The sequence below is a fragment of the Mya arenaria genome, chromosome 6, assembly GCF_026914265.1.
Source record: "Mya arenaria isolate MELC-2E11 chromosome 6, ASM2691426v1".
Lineage (NCBI taxonomy): Eukaryota > Metazoa > Mollusca > Bivalvia > Myida > Myidae > Mya > Mya arenaria.
The window spans coordinates 20893587-20913554 of NC_069127.1; the positions used below are offsets into that span (position 1 = coordinate 20893587).

The window sequence follows — 19968 nt, forward strand, 5'->3', positions numbered from 1 at the left end:
AGCCAGTGGTCAGATACAGGCATGGACTCCATCCTTGGAACCTTTGTGTCTCTAAACAAGGTCAATTGAACTAATGCATTTGTATTGCAGATGTTGAGCTCATTGTAGGTAGCCAGGGGCAGATGCTGGCATGGACTCCATCCCTAGAAGCTTGATGTCTCTGAACTAGGTCAATTGAACTATTGCATTTGTATTGCAGATGTTGAGCTCATTGTAGGTAGCCAGGGGTCAGATACAGGCATGGATTCCATCCCTAGAAGCTTGATGTCTCTGAACTAGGTCAATTGAACTATTGCATTTGTATTGCAGATGTTGAGCTCATTGTAGGTAGCCAGTGGTCAGATACAGGCATGGACTCCATCCCTAGAAGCTTGATGTCTCTGAACTAGGTCAATTGAACTATTGCATTTGTATTGCAGATGTTGAGCTCATTGTAGGTAGCCAGTGGTCAGATACAGGCATGGATTCCATCCCTAGAAGCTTGATGTCTCTGAACTAGGTCAATTGAACTATTGCATTTGTATTGCAGGTGTTGAGCTCATTGTAGGTAGCCAGTGGTCAGATACAGGCATGGATTCCATCCCTAGAAGCTTGATGTCTCTGAACTAGGTCAATTGAACTATTGCATTTGTATTGCAGGTGTTGAGCTCATTGTAGGTAGCCAGGGGTCAGATACAGGCATGGACTCCATCCTTGGAACCTTTGTGTCTCTAAACAAGGTCAATTGAACTATTACATTTGTATTGCAGGTGTTGAGCTCATTGTAGGTAGCCAGGGGCAGATGCTGGCATGGACTCCATCCCTAGAAGCTTGATGTCTCTGAACTAGGTCAATTGAACTATTGCATTTGTATTGCAGATGTTGAGCTCATTGTAGGTAGCCAGGGGTCAGATACAGGCATGGACTCCATCCTTGGAACCTTTGTGTCTCTAAACAAGGTCAATTGAACTATTGCATTTGTATTGCAGGTGTTGAGCTCATTGTAGGTAGCCAGGGGCAGATGCTGGCATGGACTCCATCCCTAGAAGCTTGATGTCTCTGAACTAGGTCAATTGAACTATTGCATTTGTATTGCAGGTGTTGAGCTCATTGTAGGTAGCCAGGGGCAGATGCTGGCATGGACTCCATCCCTAGAAGCTTGATGTCTCTGAACTAGGTCAATTGAACTATTGCATTTGTATTGCAGGTGTTGAGCTCATTGTAGGTAGCCAGTGGTCAGATGCTGGCATGGACTCCATCCCTAGAAGCTTGATGTCTCTGAACTAGGTCAATTGAACTATTGCTTTGCATTGCAGGTGTTGAGCTCATTGTAGGTAGCCAGGGGTCAGATACAGGCATGGACTCCATCCTTGGAACCTTTGTGTCTCTAAACAAGGTCAATTGAACTAATGCGTTTGTATTGCAGGTGTTGAGCTCATTGTAGGTAGCCAATGGTCAGATACAGGCATGGACTACACCTCCAGAACCTTTGTGTCGCTGAACTGGTGTGTTTGTATTGCAGATGTTGAGCTTATTGACAGTAAACTAGGTCAAGTAAACAAATGCCTTTGTATTTCAGATGTGCAGCCTGTTATGGGTAGCCAGGGGTCAGATGAGGGAGTGGGTTCCACCCCTAGAACCCCTGTGACTTTTACGGGTCTGCTGAACAGATCAGGGACCATGACCCCCTCACAGCAGGTCTGGGACGCAGAAAATATACCAAGGTAGGTAGAGTTTGTGTTCACTGTTGCCTTTCATATGTCGAGCAAGATTTTATAAATTTTTAGAATTCATGAAGAAATATTGAATACTTGCCATATTGCATATATGTATTCTTTAGTTTTACAATATATGAATTTTTCTGCAAGTTGTACATATACGGGTCATATGATTGGTTATTGAGTTGTAAGTACAAGATCTATGATTGGTTGGTGAGTCATTCATACAAGATCTATGTTTCTTCGATGAGTTTCTACAAGACATATGATTGGTTGTTGAGTTGTTTGTTTTTTTCTTTTCTTTTTGGAATCACTAAGAGGTGATCCTTTTATTCATAAAAACATGTACAAATCATAAACATGACAAATAATAAACAAGAAGATCATGAGTTGTTTGTACATGCTCTATGATTGGTTGATGAGCTGTATATACAGTGCCTATGATTGTAATTTCAGCGAGATGTACCTAGACAGCCAGGTGGAGAGAATGAGCACTTGTAAACTGGAGGTGGACGCTGTGGCTGTCGACATCATTAACAGGCTTGAGATTGGAGGTAATATTAAATTATTACTAATAAATAGCCAGGTTTTAACTATAATTCTCTGTGATTTTCATAAGTCGATAAGTGTGTGTAATACTGATAAGGGTGTGTAGAACCGATAAGAGGGTGTGTAGAACCGATAAGAGGTTGTGTAATACTGATAAGAGGGTGTGTAATACCGATATTGGTGTGTAATACCGATAAGGGTGTGTGATACCAATAAGAGTGTGTAATACCGATATGGGTGAGTAATACCGCTATGGGTGTGTGATACCGATAAGGGTGTGTAATACCGATAAGGGTGTGATAGAGATAAGAGTGTGTAATACCAATACTAGTGTGTAATACCGCTATGGGTGTGTGATACCGATAGGGGTGTGTAATACGGCTATGGGTGTGTGATACCAATAAGAGTGTCTAATACCGATATGTGTGTGTAATACCGATATGGGTATGTGATACCAATACGAGTGTGTAATACCGAAACGAGTGTGTAATTCCGATATGGGTGTGTAATACCGATATAGGTGTGTAATACCGATATGGGTATGAGATACTGATATTGGTGTGTAATACAGATAAGGGTGCGATACTGATAAGGGTGTGTTATACCGCTATGGGTGTGTGATACCGATAAGGGTGTAATACCGATATTGGTGTGTAATACAGATAAGGTTGTGTAATACTGATAAGGGCATGATACTGATAAGGGTCTGTAAAACCGATAAGTGGTGTGTAATACCACTAAGTGTATGAAATACCTACAAGGGTGGGTAATACCGATAAGGGTGGGTAAAACCAATAAGGGTGTGTTATACAATATTCATACATCGCTGCTGTTTAGTAAATGAAATAAAAAATAAAACAATCAATAATTCAATTATCAAAGTTTTATTTTGTTGGTATGGGACTGGCCTGCATTTAACATTCGATAACATACTTAGCTGAGTTATTTGGTCACATGAGGACTCCATGAAATTCATCTGTGATACAAAGCTTGAATGAAACAATGTCCTCATGAATGTGTTGTTTGAGAGTGACCCTGTGTTGCTTTATCTTCAGATAATGTGGGTAATAACCCCGGCCTGGCTGCTCTTTGGGAGGATGAAAGGCAGCGTTGTAGAGACCGGGGAGAGATAACCGATATTGCCCCACCAGAGTCACAAGGTGAGAACATACTGTTTGACAGGTAGAAACTGTATATGTTCCAGTATAGTGTTTGTTGTGTCAAAAATAAATTTTACATGCCTGTTTTATATGTTATGCTTTTAGTTCAGGGCCCCGTTTCAATTAGACATATTAGTTGTAAACCTTACGCTGCTTAGGAGTACTCATGTACAGTTATAGGCAGAATCTATGCAATAAATGTCCTTGACAATATTTTAATTAAAACGCAGTGTGCCAAAAAAATCTTAACCCTTACGATCTTAATCCTGAAACACAGCCTAGTGTTTTAAAGATGCACTCTTACTACCACATAAGATTACCACAATTAATACAATTGTTTTAATATTCCAAAACTGATGAATGAATGTCGGAAACAATGGTTCTTATGAGGTACCAAGTTTAATTTGACAGAAATGTGCACAGTATTTCTACCTTATGAGACAAAAGTCAATCACAGTAATACTTTAAGCATTCACCAATCATTTAATATTTTTGCATTTTCAGCTATTAAATACGCAGTTACAATCTTATTATCAGTAATTAACATATTCCATAAATGCATTATTATTAAGTACATATTTAAAGGTTTATCAGTTAAATTTTATGTTTGTTATATATGTGTATGTATTGATTTTGAATAAGAGTGTCACTTTAGATTAAAATAATTTGTGTTTGATATGATTTTGATCAGTGTTTGTTATGTTGCTGATTGGTGTTTGTTATATTACAATATTTACACCACACTTTTCATTCTTTAAATGAACTGCCTTTCGGCAGTTGTGTTTATCAATCGATGAACGCAACATCTTCGGATAAGTTCGGATTGCAATTCATTGCATAACAATATACATGAAAAATATTAATCTTGTTATTGTTTGTATTGTGTCAGCAGGTAAAATATTAATCAACATTTTAGAAAGTGTTAATTTTTAGCTCACCTGTCACGTAGTGACAAGGTGAGCTTTTGTGATCACTCTTCGTCCGTCCGTCCGTCCGTCCGTCCGTCCGTCCGTTCACAATTGCTTGTGAACACAATAGAGGTCACAATTTTGACCTAATCTTTATGAAACTTGGTCAGACTGATCATCTCTATAAAATCTAGGTCAAGTTCGATATTGGGTCATTTGGGGTCAAAAACTAGGTCACTAGGTCAATTAGTAGAAAAACCTTGTGAACACAATAGAGGTCACAATTTTAGCCTAATCTCAATGCAACTTGGTCAGAATGGTCATCTTTATAAAATCTAGGTCAAGTTCGATATTGGGTCATCCGCGGTCAATAATTAGGTCACTAGGTCAATTAGTACAAAAACCTTGTGAACACAATAGAGGTCACAATTTTAGCCTAATCTCAATGCAACTTGGTCAGAATGATCATCTCTATAAAATGTAGGTCAAGTTCGATATTGGGTCATCCGCGGTCAACAACTAGGTCACTAGGTCAATTAGTACAAAAACCTTGTGAACACAATAGAGGTCACAATTTTAGCCTAATCTCAATGCAACTTGGTCAGAATGATCATCTCTATAAAATGTAGGTCAAGTTCGATATTGGGTCATCCGCGGTCAATAACTAGGTCACTAGGTCAATTAGTAGAAAAACCTTGTGAACACAATAGAGGTCACAATTTTAGCCTAATCTCAATGCAAATTGGTCAGAATGATCATCGCTGTAAAATGTAGGTCAAGTTTGATATTGGGTCATTCACGGTCAATAACTAGGTCACTAGGTCAATTAGTACAAAAACCTTGTGAACACAATAGAGGTCACAATTTTAGCCTAATCTCAATGCAACTTGGTCAGAATGATCATCTCTATAAAATCTAGGTCAAGTTCGATATTGGGTCATCCGCGGTCAATAACTAGGTCACTAGGTCAATTAGTACAAAAACCTTGTGAACACAATAGAGGTCACAATTTTAGGCTAATCTTAATGCAACTTGGTCAGAATGATCATCTCTATAAAATCTGGGTCAAGTTCGATATTGGGTCATACGCAGTCAATAACTAGGTCACTAGGTCAATTATTAGAAAAACCTTGTGAACAAAATAGAGGTCACAATTTTAGCCTAATCTCAATGCAACTTGGTCAGAATGATCATCTCTATAAAATGTAGGTCATGTTTGATATTGGGTCATTCACGGTCAATAACTAGGTCACTAGGTCAATTAGTACAAAAACCTTGTGAACACAATAGAGGTCACAATTTTAGCCTAATCTCAATGCAACTTGGTCAGAATGATCATCTCTATAAAATCTAGGTCAAGTTCGATATTGGGTCATCCGCGGTCAATAACTAGGTCACTAGGTCAATTAGTACAAAAACCTTGTGAACACAATAGAGGTCACAATTTTAGGCTAATCTTAATGCAACTTGGTCAGAATGATCATCTCTATAAAATCTGGGTCAAGTTCGATATTGGGTCATACGCAGTCAATAACTAGGTCACTAGGTCAATTATTAGAAAAACCTTGTGAACAAAATAGAGGTCACAATTTTAGCCTTATCTTAATGAAACTTGGTCAGAATGATCATCTTAACATAAGCTAGGTCAAGTTCCATATTGGGTCAACCCAGGTCAAAAACTAGGTCACTAGGTCAATTAGAAGTAAAACCTTGTGAACACAATAGAGGTCACAATTTTAGCCTAATCTCAATGCAACTTGGTCAGAATGATTATCTCTATAAAATGTAGGTCAAGTTCGATATTGGGTCATCCGCGGTCAACAACTAGGTCACTAGGTCAATTAGTACAAAAACCTTGTGAACACAATAGAGGTCACAATTTTAGCCTAATCTCAATGCAAGTTGGTCAGAATAATCATCTCTATAAAATCTAGGTCAAGTTCGATATTGGGTCATCCGCAGTCAATAACTAGGTCACTAGGTCAATTATTAGAAAAACCTTGTGAACACAACAGAGGTCACAATTTTGACCTAATCTTTATGAAACTTGGTCAGACTGATCATCTCTATGAAATGTAGGTCAAGTTCGATATTGGGTCATCTGGGGTCAAAAACTAGGTCAGTAGGTCAATTAGTAGAAATACCTTGTGAACACATTAGAGGTCACAATTTTAGCTTAATCTCAATGCAACTTGGTCAGAATGATCATCTCTATAAAATTTAGGTCAAGTTCGATATTGGGTCATCCGCGGTCAATAACTAGGTCACTAGGTCAATTAGTAGAAAAACCTTGTGAACACAATAGAGGTCACAATTTTAGCCTAATCTCAATGCAACTTGGTCAGAATGATCATCGCTATAAAATGTAGGTCAAGTTTGATATTGGGTCATTCACGGTCAATAACTAGGTCACTAGGTCAATTAGTACAAAAACCTTGTGAACACAATAGAGGTCACAATTTTAGCCTAATCTCAATGCAACTTGGTCAGAATGATCATCTCTATAAAATCTAGGTCAAGTTCGATATTGGGTCATCTGCGGTCAATAACTAGGTCACTAGGTCAATTAGTACAAAAACCTTGTGAACACAATAGAGGTCAAAAATGACCCCGCCCCGGGTCACGTGGTTTACATAGACTTAGATATGGAAAACTTAACAAATCTTCTCCAAAACTAGAAGTCCTAGGGCTTTGATATTTGGCATGTATAATTACTTTATGGACATCTACCAAGATTGTTCTAATTATGCCTCTGGAGTGATAAGAGGCCCTGCCCGGGGGTCGCAAGTTTTACATAGGCTTATTTAGTGAAAACTTAAAATCTTGTCTAAAACCACAAGGCCTAGGCATTTGATATATGGTATGTAGCTTTACCTTGTGGTTCTCTACCGAGATTATTCAAATTATGCCCCTGAAGTGATAAGAGGCCCCACCTAGGGGGTCACAAGTTTTACATAGGCTTATATAAGGAAAGTGTTTAAAAATCTTCTTGTCTGAAAATGCAAGGCCTACGCATTCAATATTTGGTATGTATCATAACCAAGTGGTCCTCTACCAAGATTGTTCAATTTATGCCCCTGGGGAGAAGAGGCCCTATCCTGGGGGGAGTCACAAGTTTTGCATAGGCTTATATAGAACAAAAAACTTCTTGTCTAAACCAACAAGACATTGGCATTTTATATGTGGCATAACCTAGTGGCCCGCTACCAAGATTGTTCAATTTGTGCACCTGTGGTGAAAAGAGGCCTCACCCTGGGTGTCACAAGTTTTACATAGGCTTATATAGGAAAAAACTTTAAAATTTTCTTGTCTGAAGCCACAAGGACTAGGTCTTAAATATTTGGTTTGAAGCATTGCCTACTGATAGGGTCATGTGGGGTAAAAAACTAGGTCAGTGGGACAAATAAAAGAGTGGCCTCTAGGGGCCATACTTTTCATTGGATCTTTATGATAATAGGTCAGAATGTTCACTTTATTTAGCAAAGCTACAGGTGAGCGATACAGGGCCATCATGGCCCTCTTGTTTAAATTTTAAATGCATTATTGCCATAAGTGTTTACATTTTACGTTTAAACGTGATTTTAAGTGGTTGATCTTTTCCCGCGTTATTGTGACGTCATTTGAAAACAAAAGCTTCCGGTTACAGTCGGGTCGTTCTATTTACAGAATGGGTTAGAAAGGGTTACTGAAAGGTTTTCTTAAATGAAATGAAGTATTTTTTTTAACAATTATTGAATAACATAATGAACTATCGGTGTAAATATAAGGAATGAATTGCGGGGTTGATGTCATTATCGGAGATATGAACGCAATTGGGCTGGTTAAAGTACGAGTGGTTCAACCTCCACACACTTAGACCAGCCCAATTGCGTTCATACCCCGATAATGACATCAACCCCGCAATTCATTCCTTAAGTGGATATAAGACATGTTACAGATCATTGTCTGTTTTGTGACAAATCAGTGTTTATGTTACAGATTGGTATTTGTTATGTTACAGATCGAGGCAGTGTACCACTTTCAGACAGTGAGATAGAACTTAGAGCTCGTCTACAACAAATACTGCTTGAGCTGCAGCCTTACATGTGAGTACTTGGTTGGGTGTAACCTTATATGTAAGAACATGGTGGGGTGTAACCTTTCATGAGAGTACTTGGTGGGTAGTAACCTTACATGTAAGTACATGGTCGGGTGTAACATTACATGTAAGTACTTTGTGGGGTGTAACCTTATATGTAAGGACATGGTGGGGTGTAACCTTACATTTGAGCATTTGGTCGGGTGTAACCTTATATGTAAGCACATGGTTGGGTGTGACCTTACATGTGAGTATTTGGTGGAGTGTAACCTTATATGTAAGTACATGGTGGGGTGTTATCTTATATATATGAGTACATGGTGGGGTGTTGCCCTATATGTGATATCATGGTGGGGTGTAACCATATATGAGAATGCATGGTTGTTGTTACGGTATATGGTGGGTTGTGAATATTAATGGATACATGGTGTAGTAAAGAAGCACAAACAGTTAAGTTTTCAAGAGCAATTAGCAGTAAAGGTGACCATGTTCCTTTTATTTTATACAAGGCTGACACTATTTTGGTATAGATACATGTCCATGAGTTGTTTTTTTAATGACTATGCATTGTTTTGTAGTGACAGTCAGCCAAATGAGGAAAGCAGCAGTTGTGAAAGTGACCTTCCATTGACACAGGCATCAGAAGTTGACCTTCACCTCAGTCAAGGTCAGTATCAGTAGTATTACATACATGGTTCTAGTAATGTGTCAAATGTTACAAAATTAACTAAGACAAATAGTTGAAATGTGAAAAGATGTTGGATAGTAGTCAAAGACTTCCAAAGTTTTCCAAGGGAAATACAGATGCAGGAAAGGTAACTCACAATAAAGGTTGATGCTAGAAAAATATTTTAAAAAGAAAAAAGTGCATATGATTTAGATAGGGATATAAAATATTAGTGATATTTTGGCGCTATTTTTACTAGGGAATTTATAACCGTAGTTTTTTTATTGAAAAAGGAAATTGATAAATGTTAATATTTTTTATCTGTACCTAAATCATATTGGGTTTTTTGGTGTTTATTCGAGTCAAATAAGTAAAACATGATTGCATTAAAATTAAAAAAAAAAAATGCATCAGCATATATTGTGCACCTTTAAAGTGACACTCTTATTCAAAATGAATACATACACATGTATAACAAACATAAATTTTGAGTGATAAACCTTAAACTACTTACTAAATAATGCATTGATGGAAACTATTAATTACTGAAAACAAGTTTATAACCGTGTATTTAATAGCTGAAAACGCAAAATTATTAAATGATTGGTGAATGCTAAAAGATTTACTGTGATCTACTATCGTCTCATAAGGTAGAAATAGGTTTTCTGCACCTTTCTTTCAAATTAAACTCGGTATCCTTCATAAGACCTATTGTTTTCAACATTTATTAATCTTGTTAGTAAATTTAAAAAAAATGTATTAAATATTATTTGGGTATAATAGTGCATCTTTAACATTAAGTTTTGCTTTGCAAAACTAAAAATGTTTGTGAAATAAGGTAAATATATGGTATGTTTATTTATTGAAAACAATAAAGAAAGACTGGCTTCAAGGATTCAGTGGTGTAGTGGTATAGGTTCACTCAAGAGTTCAGGCAAAAACCCACTAGAAATTTGTTTTTGCATTCTAGTCTTTCTTCCTGTACTGGATTCTTACTCAGTAAACAGACTCCTGCATCTTATATTTTAAGCATTATTTTACATTTTGTTAAAGATTACAGAAGATTACAAGAACTTTTTTTCATATGTTTTATTATATAAAAATGAATATCTTATGTATATCAGTGACTGTGTCTCGCCTTTGTAGGTATTATCAACTTACAGTTGTGGTCCATTTTCTGAGTTTCAATTTTGTAAAGCAAGTCAGATTTCTTGTAACATTTCCCTGTGTCCTTAGTTGTCAACTTTAGGAACCTGTCAAGTTTGGTCATAATTGAGGAATGCACATTTTTAAAGGTATTGTACCATTCATCACATGTTGACCCTATCTGCTTCACAGTTTTATCTGGGTCTTTTTGTGTGCAGACCTCAAACTAAAAGCATGCTTTTTTGACTCTCCCCCCACACAAGGAGATCCATTTCCTCAGCCGAGGATAAAGTCACATATGGGTCTTCGAAGTCAAGTTCAATATAAATTATATAAACTATCTTAAAAGTGACACTTTTAATGACAAATAAATGTGTTTGTATTCCAGATGAGATGTCTGGTACCCAGGATATAGAAGATGAGGCCGACTTGGAACCAGTGGTCGATGTTCCGTCTATCCACCGCATTGTCTCAGCCAGTCAGAGCTTCTGTGACATACAGCTAGACACACCTAAAGGTTGGTGACATAGATGTCACATTACTAGACATATATAATAGAAGTAAAAGAAGAAAAATATCAGGTGTCATTTGTAATGACAATAGGCACATAACATAGTAACATAGCTAACATATGTCTTGGGTTATGCCCCTTGACCAACTGACAAAAAAAACCCCAAACAACAGGCATGCTTGATATCCAGCTGTTCTCAGCCAAGATTGGTCTCTTGTTGAGACCCATGGCCTCCCTGGCAGATGGGAACACTACCCCTTCCTCCTAGAATGCAGCTGAGGAGATTGACCAGGACAGATAATGTAAACCCTTATAATAGCACTCCTATACAGTTCCCAGTCACCTATTGAGATCCTGTCCTCTTGAAGATGAGAGTTTTCCATGCTCTATCACAGAATGCAGCAGCTCCTAGAAAACCAAGATGATGTTATCCCGGATGTTGACACTAATAGTATTACTCCCCAGGTCTGTTCACTTGTTGAGATCCCTGCCATATGAGCAGAGTTCTCCCATTTACTCCAAGAATGCTTTGAATCATGTATTTTCACAGATGTTTACCCAGACCCTGGCCTCTTGAGGGTGGCAGTTTTCCTCGTCATCCCAGAATTCAGCAGTTGAGTGGAGACCAGAGTGCCATAGAATACCAAGATGAAGATTTTTAATATGTATTAGCCCTGTCTTATCTCTCCCTTACAGTTCCCAGCCAGGATAGGTCACTGGTGGATATCTTGGCTTCACTGGCAGACGAGAGTTCTCCCCCTTCCTCCCAAAATGCAGCAGTGGTGTTGGGGGCCCTGGAGGATAAAGACAGTGTCTTGTCACAGGTGTCTGAGCCTCTGAGTCAGGAGGAGGCTAGACAGGAGTTGGAGGAGAGCCTGGAGATGACACAGAGAGTCTGGGACGGAATTGATCAGGGGTGAGAAATACATTTCTGTAATTAGAACTAACTTTGTACTTAATATGGTCAGTGTTTGTTGCAGCTTGCAATTAATGATTATTTGATCTGTACTTATTGACATATTGTCACACCATTGTGTGTTTCATAAGCCCAGTGACAAAAGTTAAGGAAGGCATGCGTCCTTGTGGTAATATTTTAGACGATTTATGACCTCAGGTTTTGTATTTGGTTTTGATTTGATATAGATTAAATTTGAAAAACGAAAATACAGAATCAATGAACCCACGAAATGTCCATTTTGGGAAAACCAGAAAATTTCATGCTGACAAATATATATGATTTCCAGTAGTCAATGCTTCAATGGAATTTATCAACTTGAGCTGTAAGTATTTAACAAAGTACACTATGTTTTTAGTGCTGATCTCGATGAATATGACCTTGCGGGTCTGGATGACACATGGGTGGACTCACAAGAGGCGGGGCCCTCCAACACGACACACCCCCAGCCTGAGTCAGCCAATCAGGAGGCTGGAGGGTCAGATAGTGACAGTGATATGAGTGATGTTATTCCGCAGTATGATGGTGCCAATGATGAACCTGGTATGTTAATTTGTGATATGCCTACCGTATATACTTTCATGTTGCATCACCATCAACTATTATCAATCATTTTTTAGCTCGACTATGCGAAGAATAAGGAGAGCTATACTAGTCACCCGAGCGTCAGCGTCAGCGTCGGCATAACCACTTATGTTAAAGTTTTTGTAAAAGTTTGTATACCAGGTTAAATATTGTCATATGGCTTTGAAACTTTGCACACTTGTTCAACATCATGCCCCCACCCTGTAAACAGGAGGAGGTAACTCTATCAAGCATTTTGACAAAATTATGCACCTTTTTTTACTTAGAATTTACGTTAAAGTTTGCGTACCACCTCATATATTTTCAAAGTCCATTGACATCTGGCTTGGAAACTTTTCACACTTGTTCACCATCATGCCTCCAACCTGTACAGAGCAGGAGGTAACTCTATCAAGCATTTTGACAAAATTATGCCCCTTCTACTTAGAATTTATGTTGAAGTTTGCGTACCACCTCAAATATTTTCAAAGTCCATTGACATCTGGCTTGGAAACTTTGCACGCTTGTTCACCATCATGCCCCCAACCTGTACACAGGAGGAGGTAACTCTATCAAGCATTTTGACAAAATTATGCCCCTTTTTCAACTTAGAATTAACGTTAAATTTCGCGTACCTCCTCAAATATTTTCCATTCAATTTATGTAAATATCTCAGCACATCATGTTTTGCATTGAAATCTAATCTAACAGTGATCCATGCATGTTTCGCCAAAACTTTTCAATCCATACACCGAAAAGCGGCGGAAAAGTCGAGCGCGCTGTCTCTGTGACAGCTCTTGTTAATTTTGTAAAAATAAATTCTGGACGTGGTGTCTGTTGTCTCTACATTTGCTTGTAAACGCGCTACCGTTTTAATTGTATTTAATCAAACTCATACAATAGTGAAATATCCATGAGAGTTGGTTCCAAGAAATACATGAGAGCTTGGTTCCTTTCTTTAACCAGCCAGATCCACCCATGCATGACTGGATTATTGCCCTTGAAATGCAAATGAATTTTCTAAGGAAACAACTTTGTGCAGAGAGTTGTGTACTATTGTAATAGTTCTTACCCTTTGCCTGAAATGCTGCCTAGCAAAAATATAATTTTGTTCAGAGAGTTGTGTAATAGTTATTACCAATTGTTAAACATCTGGTTCACTGTTTGCTTCCATTTGTATGTGAGAGGCAGTAGAATATATATAGGACCTTATGGGCCTCTTGTTATTTTAGCTTGTATGTTGTTATGCGTTATTTAACTTTGGGGCATAATCCAAAACAGTTAATGATTCTCACATAAAACCCATTACAGATGTTGCCAGTAACAATACAGCTATGCCCATTACCTAGCCAAGAAAAAATTGACAGGGCATATGTCAAATGATCAAATGCCGTATTACTAGACTATGTAATGTTTTCGGTATAAATTTGGTTTTGACAACTCTTTTTTGGAGTAAAAAACTATTTTGTACTTTCAGGTAAAGCAGGAGGGGTAAAGAGAATGGGAATGCGAGGCCCAGCATCCCGGACAGGTGCCATTGAACAGCAGAATAGTATAGCAGCCGTGAACCCGTTCGGTGACGTCCCTGAAACCAATATGGCCGCTCAGTTCAATGCAGGCAACCAAAATGTCCTTGCCCATGCTGGACACCAGGCAATGTGGAATCAATCCGCTGGAAACCAGCAGTGGCCAGGACCTAGGTATAGAAGCCAGCCGGGTCACCAGATACCCCCCAGGTCAAATTTTGATCCCCGTTCTCAAGAAGGGTACCAACAAATGAAAGCTGCTATGGAAAGACAATACATGGGTCAGTTTGAACATCAGAATAGAATGCCTATGGGGCATCAGTTTCCAACTTCTACGGCAAGTGATAATCCCTACAGTCAACATGGTGTGAGATTTATGAGCCCAGCCATGGGTGGTTACCCACACCAGATGGAAGTTCACAGACAGTTGTCTCCAAGGTCGTTTAATCAAGCCCACCCGGGCCAGTTTTCAGCATCCCAAGGATATGGCCCTACTCAACCAGCTTCTCCTCAGTTCATTGCTACACCTTTACCACAAGTCAGCCCTACTTGTAGTCAGATGGGAGATACAACCAACATGCCCTCCAATGTTACCTCATATCAACACATGCAGGTGAATAGAAAGCTCGAATCTGCTATTAGAAGTAAACAAGCTGGTCAGACAATAAGAGGAAATATACCAGCACACTATTCACCCACCAGTGATGATCAGTTCACAAATGACTTTTCTCAAAATGCCCAACAACATAATAGGAATATGGCATTTCAGGATATTGAATCTTTAAATCAAAGGTCTAGCCAAGTCAAAAACTCTTCTGGTTCTATGTATGAAAACAGTGATTTGAACATTTATCAAAGACGGGACTTAACGAATCAGGCGATACCTTACAATGCTACAGTGCCACGCATTGGTGGGCCTTTAAGGCTTCAGACTGATGCAAACCCTAGTCAACAAAAGGTTAATCAAAGGAGTCCTGGACAAGGATATTGCCTTCAGCGTCCGAGGCTTCTCGATCAACAGATGGTCAGAGGGGGGGTACCTTCACCAGAGGCCCTTTCTCCGGTAAATAGAAATAGTGGTAATTCTGGTGGAAAGTCTAGTCATAGTCAGCAATCTGAAGAAATTTTCTTTATGAGGCATGTTTCAGCCAATGGCGATCCTCCAAGTAGAAGTAGCGTGGTTAATACTGGCAGATCGAGAACCCCTCTTGGACTGCAACAGAGTGCAATATCCCCCCCACTGAACCATCTCAGCCCACCCCAAGTGCACGTTTCCACAGAGCAACCATTGGGTCCAGTGTCTCGTTACTATCAAGCTAGGCTTGCTGCTGAGATTGCTTCAAAAGAGCAAGCGAAAGCAAAGAGAGCTGCTGAAGAAAGCCAAAAACATACTCAATATGAAGCAATCAGTCCACCAGCTACGCCAGTGTCATTACCTGTGACGTCAAATGCCCTCTTGACCTACCACAGATCTTCTGTGCCATCTACCCCAAGTCCTAGCTCAAATACTAACCAGCTCAGTCCTCTTGAAAGGTTACTATTTGATCCAGAAAGTGATAACCCAGCTAAACAGGCATTTAGAAGTGTGAGTCAAAACTCTAATGCCAGTGTATCTTCATTGCCAGGTGACAATGAGACTAATTTTGGAGCTTCATTGCAGAGAAGTTCTAGTGTAGAAAAACTAGGAAATTCTACCAACCAACATATGTCTTATAAATCTCCACAAAGTGCTAATATGTACAGTCCAGGTTCTCAAAGGAAGATAGAAAACACAAAGTTGTACAATTTGCTGTCAAGCAACACATCCCCTGGGTCAAGTGTGAAGGAAAGCTTGCAACAAAGTGCTAATGAAAGTCAGCATGACAGCCAACAGGATTTGTTCGCTGATTTGGAAAACTCAAGAAGTCAGAGGTCATACTCTCAGCAAAATAGTCAAAGTAGCTCCAATATACGAGATGACAGCCTTATATCACTCTTCAGTGGGAATTCATCCATCAAACAATTTACAGAAACCCCTCCCCCTCCACAGGCTAATATGAGAAGTGGCCTCATGTCAAACTATCGGCAGTTTCAAGAAAAGGCATCCTTAGATAGCTTAAAGCATTTGGTTGATGGGGTGACAAGAGGTTCAGAGTTTGGTGTGAACTTTAGTAAGGCCATATCTGACAATACAACTGCCAGATCTACAACTCAATCATCTTCCAGTGGACAGAAAGTTACAGATGATGTAAATGAGGTACCAACCCATAGTCCTGGAATGCCATATGGTATCTCTGGTCACCATGCTTCACAACAACAACAGCAACAGTCATTAGCAGGACATCATCAGCTTCAGAGATCACAGTCAGACCAGCAACAGCAACACCCAGTCCAACTCAGTCCCGTTCATTCAGGTGCATCTGCAGCTGGTGGTCATTTGGGTGTTCGGCACAGTCCAGCCATGGCCAGTCCTTCACAGCCCAGCATTCTACAGAGTGCCTTGAGCCCTGGCAATCCCCGCATGACAAGCCCACAACAGGGGCTTCCTCAGATAAGCCGCATACCAAGTCCAAAATTCACAGACCCTCCTCTTGGTTCTAGAAATGCTATCACCGACTGGGCATTGCAAAATAATGCCAGGCCAGCATCCACTAGAGGGAGAGGAGCAGGCCGGGGAGGGACTGGCAAGCGGGGAAGACCTAGAAACATTGACAGATCAGCGAGCATGCCGGCTGGTACTCCTGCTGGTGACACTTTCCCAAAACGCAAAAGAGGCAGGCCAAAGAAAGTACCAAATTCTCCAGTGAATCCACATTTTAGCGGTGTTATGCGTAATACTATGGCTAATACTGGACAGCAGATGCAACAACCAATACCTCAGATGTCTACAGGTTTCCCTTCAGGTCAAATGAATGCATCTCATCAGCAGTTTCATATGAGCGGTCAAGATTCAAGAATTCAGCCAAATAACCGTGACTGGTCGCATCAGCCGTCGTTTCAAGAATTGTTGGAAGGTGATGCCTCAGATTTGCTTGCAGAATTTAACACAAACTTTCCCACAAGTCAGATGAATCAATCAGTTAATGACCAAGGCATTGAAAACCCTCAATTAAGGCAAGATATGCACAGGCAGAATTCTTTGCAAAGCTTTAACACTGAATATTTCACCAATCCACATGAAAGATATGATCCAAACTCATCAGCCAGAACTAGTGTGGACACATTTCCAGACCCTGTGGTTAATTCTAATCAGCCAAGCGTTGGCCGTCTAGAACAGACGTCAGCTCTTCAGGGTCAGTATCCAGATTTAAGTCAAAGAGCACACGGTGCCTCTCAACAAATTTCTCAGCTATCACAGTTTGGCCAGCATTTGAATCTCCAGATACAACCAGAGAATCAGCACTATTTTCAGAACCAGTCGCAGACTGATCAGTCATTCCAAGGCCTTCTTAATGGTGATCAGGATGGTCAAGGATTTCATCTCTCGCAAGCTATGGACTTAAGTGAGCCTCAAGAGTTTGATGCAGGCTCAGAGTCAACTATGGGTAGGGCTTTGTATGAAACCACTGTGGACACATCACAATTGGTACCAGAACAGACTATGATACATACTTACAATGTCCAGAGACAAAGAACAATGAGTGAGCCAGTGAATGAAGCTTTCATGAATAAACCTTTGCAACCTAGGAAGTATGACAAGCAGCAAATTTCTGACAATTTAAATGAGAAGCCTTTGCATGTAAGTGGCTTTAATGTTGCCAAAGATATAATGGAATTGATTAAATACAGACAAAGGTCACTTATTCCACAACCATCACCATTTTACAAGTACAAATTCCCAGTCCCTTCTCCACAGTTAAAAGGCATCAAGTTCAGAATTGATGAGGAAGAAAGAAGCGGATGTCAGTTAAAGGAAGTCAGAATGCACCCTAAAGATGCCCGTAAGTACAGTCTGCTCAAGATTGGTACAGAGGTGGTCAAACTCCAGAATCTCAGTGATGAACATGTAGAACAGATTCAGGAACAATTAAAACTTTGCCAAGAAGTAGCTGGTGTTCCACCGCCTCTGAGAGAGGTCAAAGTTGCTGATATTCCTGCTGCCAATAAATCTCTAATAGCAGATCTCCTATCTGCTGAAGACAGCCCTCTGAGCAAAAGTCAGGTCTTCCCTCAGGGGGGCCACCATTTTAACTCTCAGTTGCCGATGTCCGAGGTAAATCAGCATTTGAATCCTCATTTACAGAGATCTGAGGTCGACCGGCATTTGAACCCTAAATTGCAAACGTCCGAGGTGGACCAGCATTTGAACCCTCAGTTACAGCAAGAGAATCAACAAGGTCAGTGCTCTGAAAACCAGCAAGGTGAAAACAATGATGTGGCAAATGCTCAGTTAAAAAATGGGGACGATGAGTCAGGGGATAAGTCAAGAAAGCAGAAGCGAACTCCAACAAGCCAAAGAAAACAGAACAGCATGTTTGGTAGGAACATCTCCAGCGTACCCCATCTGAAGAAATATAGACAGGGATTTCAGTACTTTGGGAAAGGTATCGTTGGTAGAGGATCACATACTCCACATTTGAAGGTTAGGCAGAATAACCCAGGCCTTCCCAAGGAGTTTGAAGATAATGGTGATATTGTAATTAAAGATGTGAGTCTAACCGAAGCATCTGATGGTACACTTACACCCATAAAATCTAGGACACCTATAGCTGGAAGAAGTCCTGCTCATTGCGGAGGTGTTCCAAATGCTGAAGCCGAGAGTGAGCTTAGTGACTATGGAATGGATTTAAATCAGTCTGGGAATAGCCAGATATTTAACGAAATAGGTGTGCTTAATGATGATGTAGCTGTTGAAAATAATTCAGAAGCAGAAAATTCAGGTGAGGATGTAGATATTGCTGATGGCTGTGATAAAGACAACTGTGAAGAGAAAGTTGATATCAACAAAGAAGCAAAGAATGAAAGCCAAGATTCAGTAGAAGAACCAATTGATGATATAGTTGATATAAAGACAGAACTTAATTTAGATAGTGACTCCTGTGAGAAGATATCAGTAGGAGATGGTAGATTTGGGGTAAAGGAAGAAAACGATTTGCCAATTAAATGTGGAAATACACTTTCTGATTTCAATATAACTTCTGATAAAGACAATGATGACTTTAATTTGGTTCTAAGTGTAAAAAACTCCCTTGTTGCCAAGGCATTAAACAGTCGAAAAAATGAAAGGAATGCAAGTTATGATGAGAGAGATGGAGTATATCCTGAACATGGAGTATTAAAGAAAGAAAAACTGATATTGGATAAGGTGATATCAAGATCTCGTTCCAGTAGTATGGGCAGTGTGTCAAGTATGTCAAGGTCAAGGAGAAACTCTTTAATAAGTGGAGAAGAAAGTGCTATGGACACTGTTAGTTCAAGGTCATCGAAACGGAGAAAGAGTAGTGACAATAGTGATTCTAACAAAACTGGATCGAAAAGAAGTAAAAGAGTTTTAAGTTCAAATTCTGCAACATCTTCTAGAAGGGGTTCGAGGTGTTCAAGTGTTGAAAAAGGGGCAGGTGATAAAAAAAAGACTAAGTGTAAGAGTAAGAAATCTAACTATAGATATGATTCTGATTCAGATGGAATACCTGGTGTGGATTATATTGTGACTAACAAATTCAAGGGACAGAAGGAATTACGTGTAGTTGTGAACAAACTGGATGTTGGTAATCTTGATGAAAATTCTATGCATGAATCAAAATTGAATGGTTACAATAAATGTAAACAGAATAAAGATCTTGTTGAGAGTGTTAATGAAAATCTTGATGGTGTAAAATCAGAAAGAACTTGTAACAAGGCAGTGACAGGGTTTTCTGCAGAGTTTGAAAAGTTTTTAGCAGCTAAACAGAAATTTACCATTGAAACAGACTCTGATACTGAAGACAATGATACTTCCGAAAAAAACTCTGACAACGATAAAGAGAAAAGTGTCACTGTTAATCAGGATAATCCTTCTACCTTGGACAATTCAACTTCCTCTTCAGCTGTTGTTATACTAGACACAAAGAACAACCAAACACTTGTTATAGAAGAAGTGGAATCATCTGATGAGGGTCACACCAATAGAAGAAGTGTGTGCCAATCCAGAAAGCAAGCTGATCGGCCAGATTTGCACATTAACTCAGGTGAGTGTCTGTCAGTCTGCCCCAGTTCTTGTTCAAGCTGTTGCAAATTCACTAATTCTAA

The 19968-nt window shown here is 39.4% G+C and overlaps 1 protein-coding gene across 2 annotated transcripts in view; it reads left to right on the forward strand.

Moving 5' to 3' along the window:
• The window catches only part of LOC128236972 (uncharacterized), a 70480-nt gene that overhangs the window by 27467 nt on the left and 23045 nt on the right, over nucleotides 1–19968 (forward strand). For both annotated transcript variants that reach the window (XM_052952131.1, XM_052952132.1), the window contains exons 7-15: nucleotides 1559–1703; nucleotides 2154–2251; nucleotides 3302–3406; nucleotides 8315–8399; nucleotides 8971–9059; nucleotides 10594–10722; nucleotides 11413–11632; nucleotides 12030–12214; nucleotides 13713–19907. In XM_052952131.1, the coding sequence (XP_052808091.1) occupies nucleotides 1559–1703; nucleotides 2154–2251; nucleotides 3302–3406; nucleotides 8315–8399; nucleotides 8971–9059; nucleotides 10594–10722; nucleotides 11413–11632; nucleotides 12030–12214; nucleotides 13713–19907 (7251 nt within the window). The remainder of the gene's footprint in view (nucleotides 1–1558; nucleotides 1704–2153; nucleotides 2252–3301; nucleotides 3407–8314; nucleotides 8400–8970; nucleotides 9060–10593; nucleotides 10723–11412; nucleotides 11633–12029; nucleotides 12215–13712; nucleotides 19908–19968) is intronic.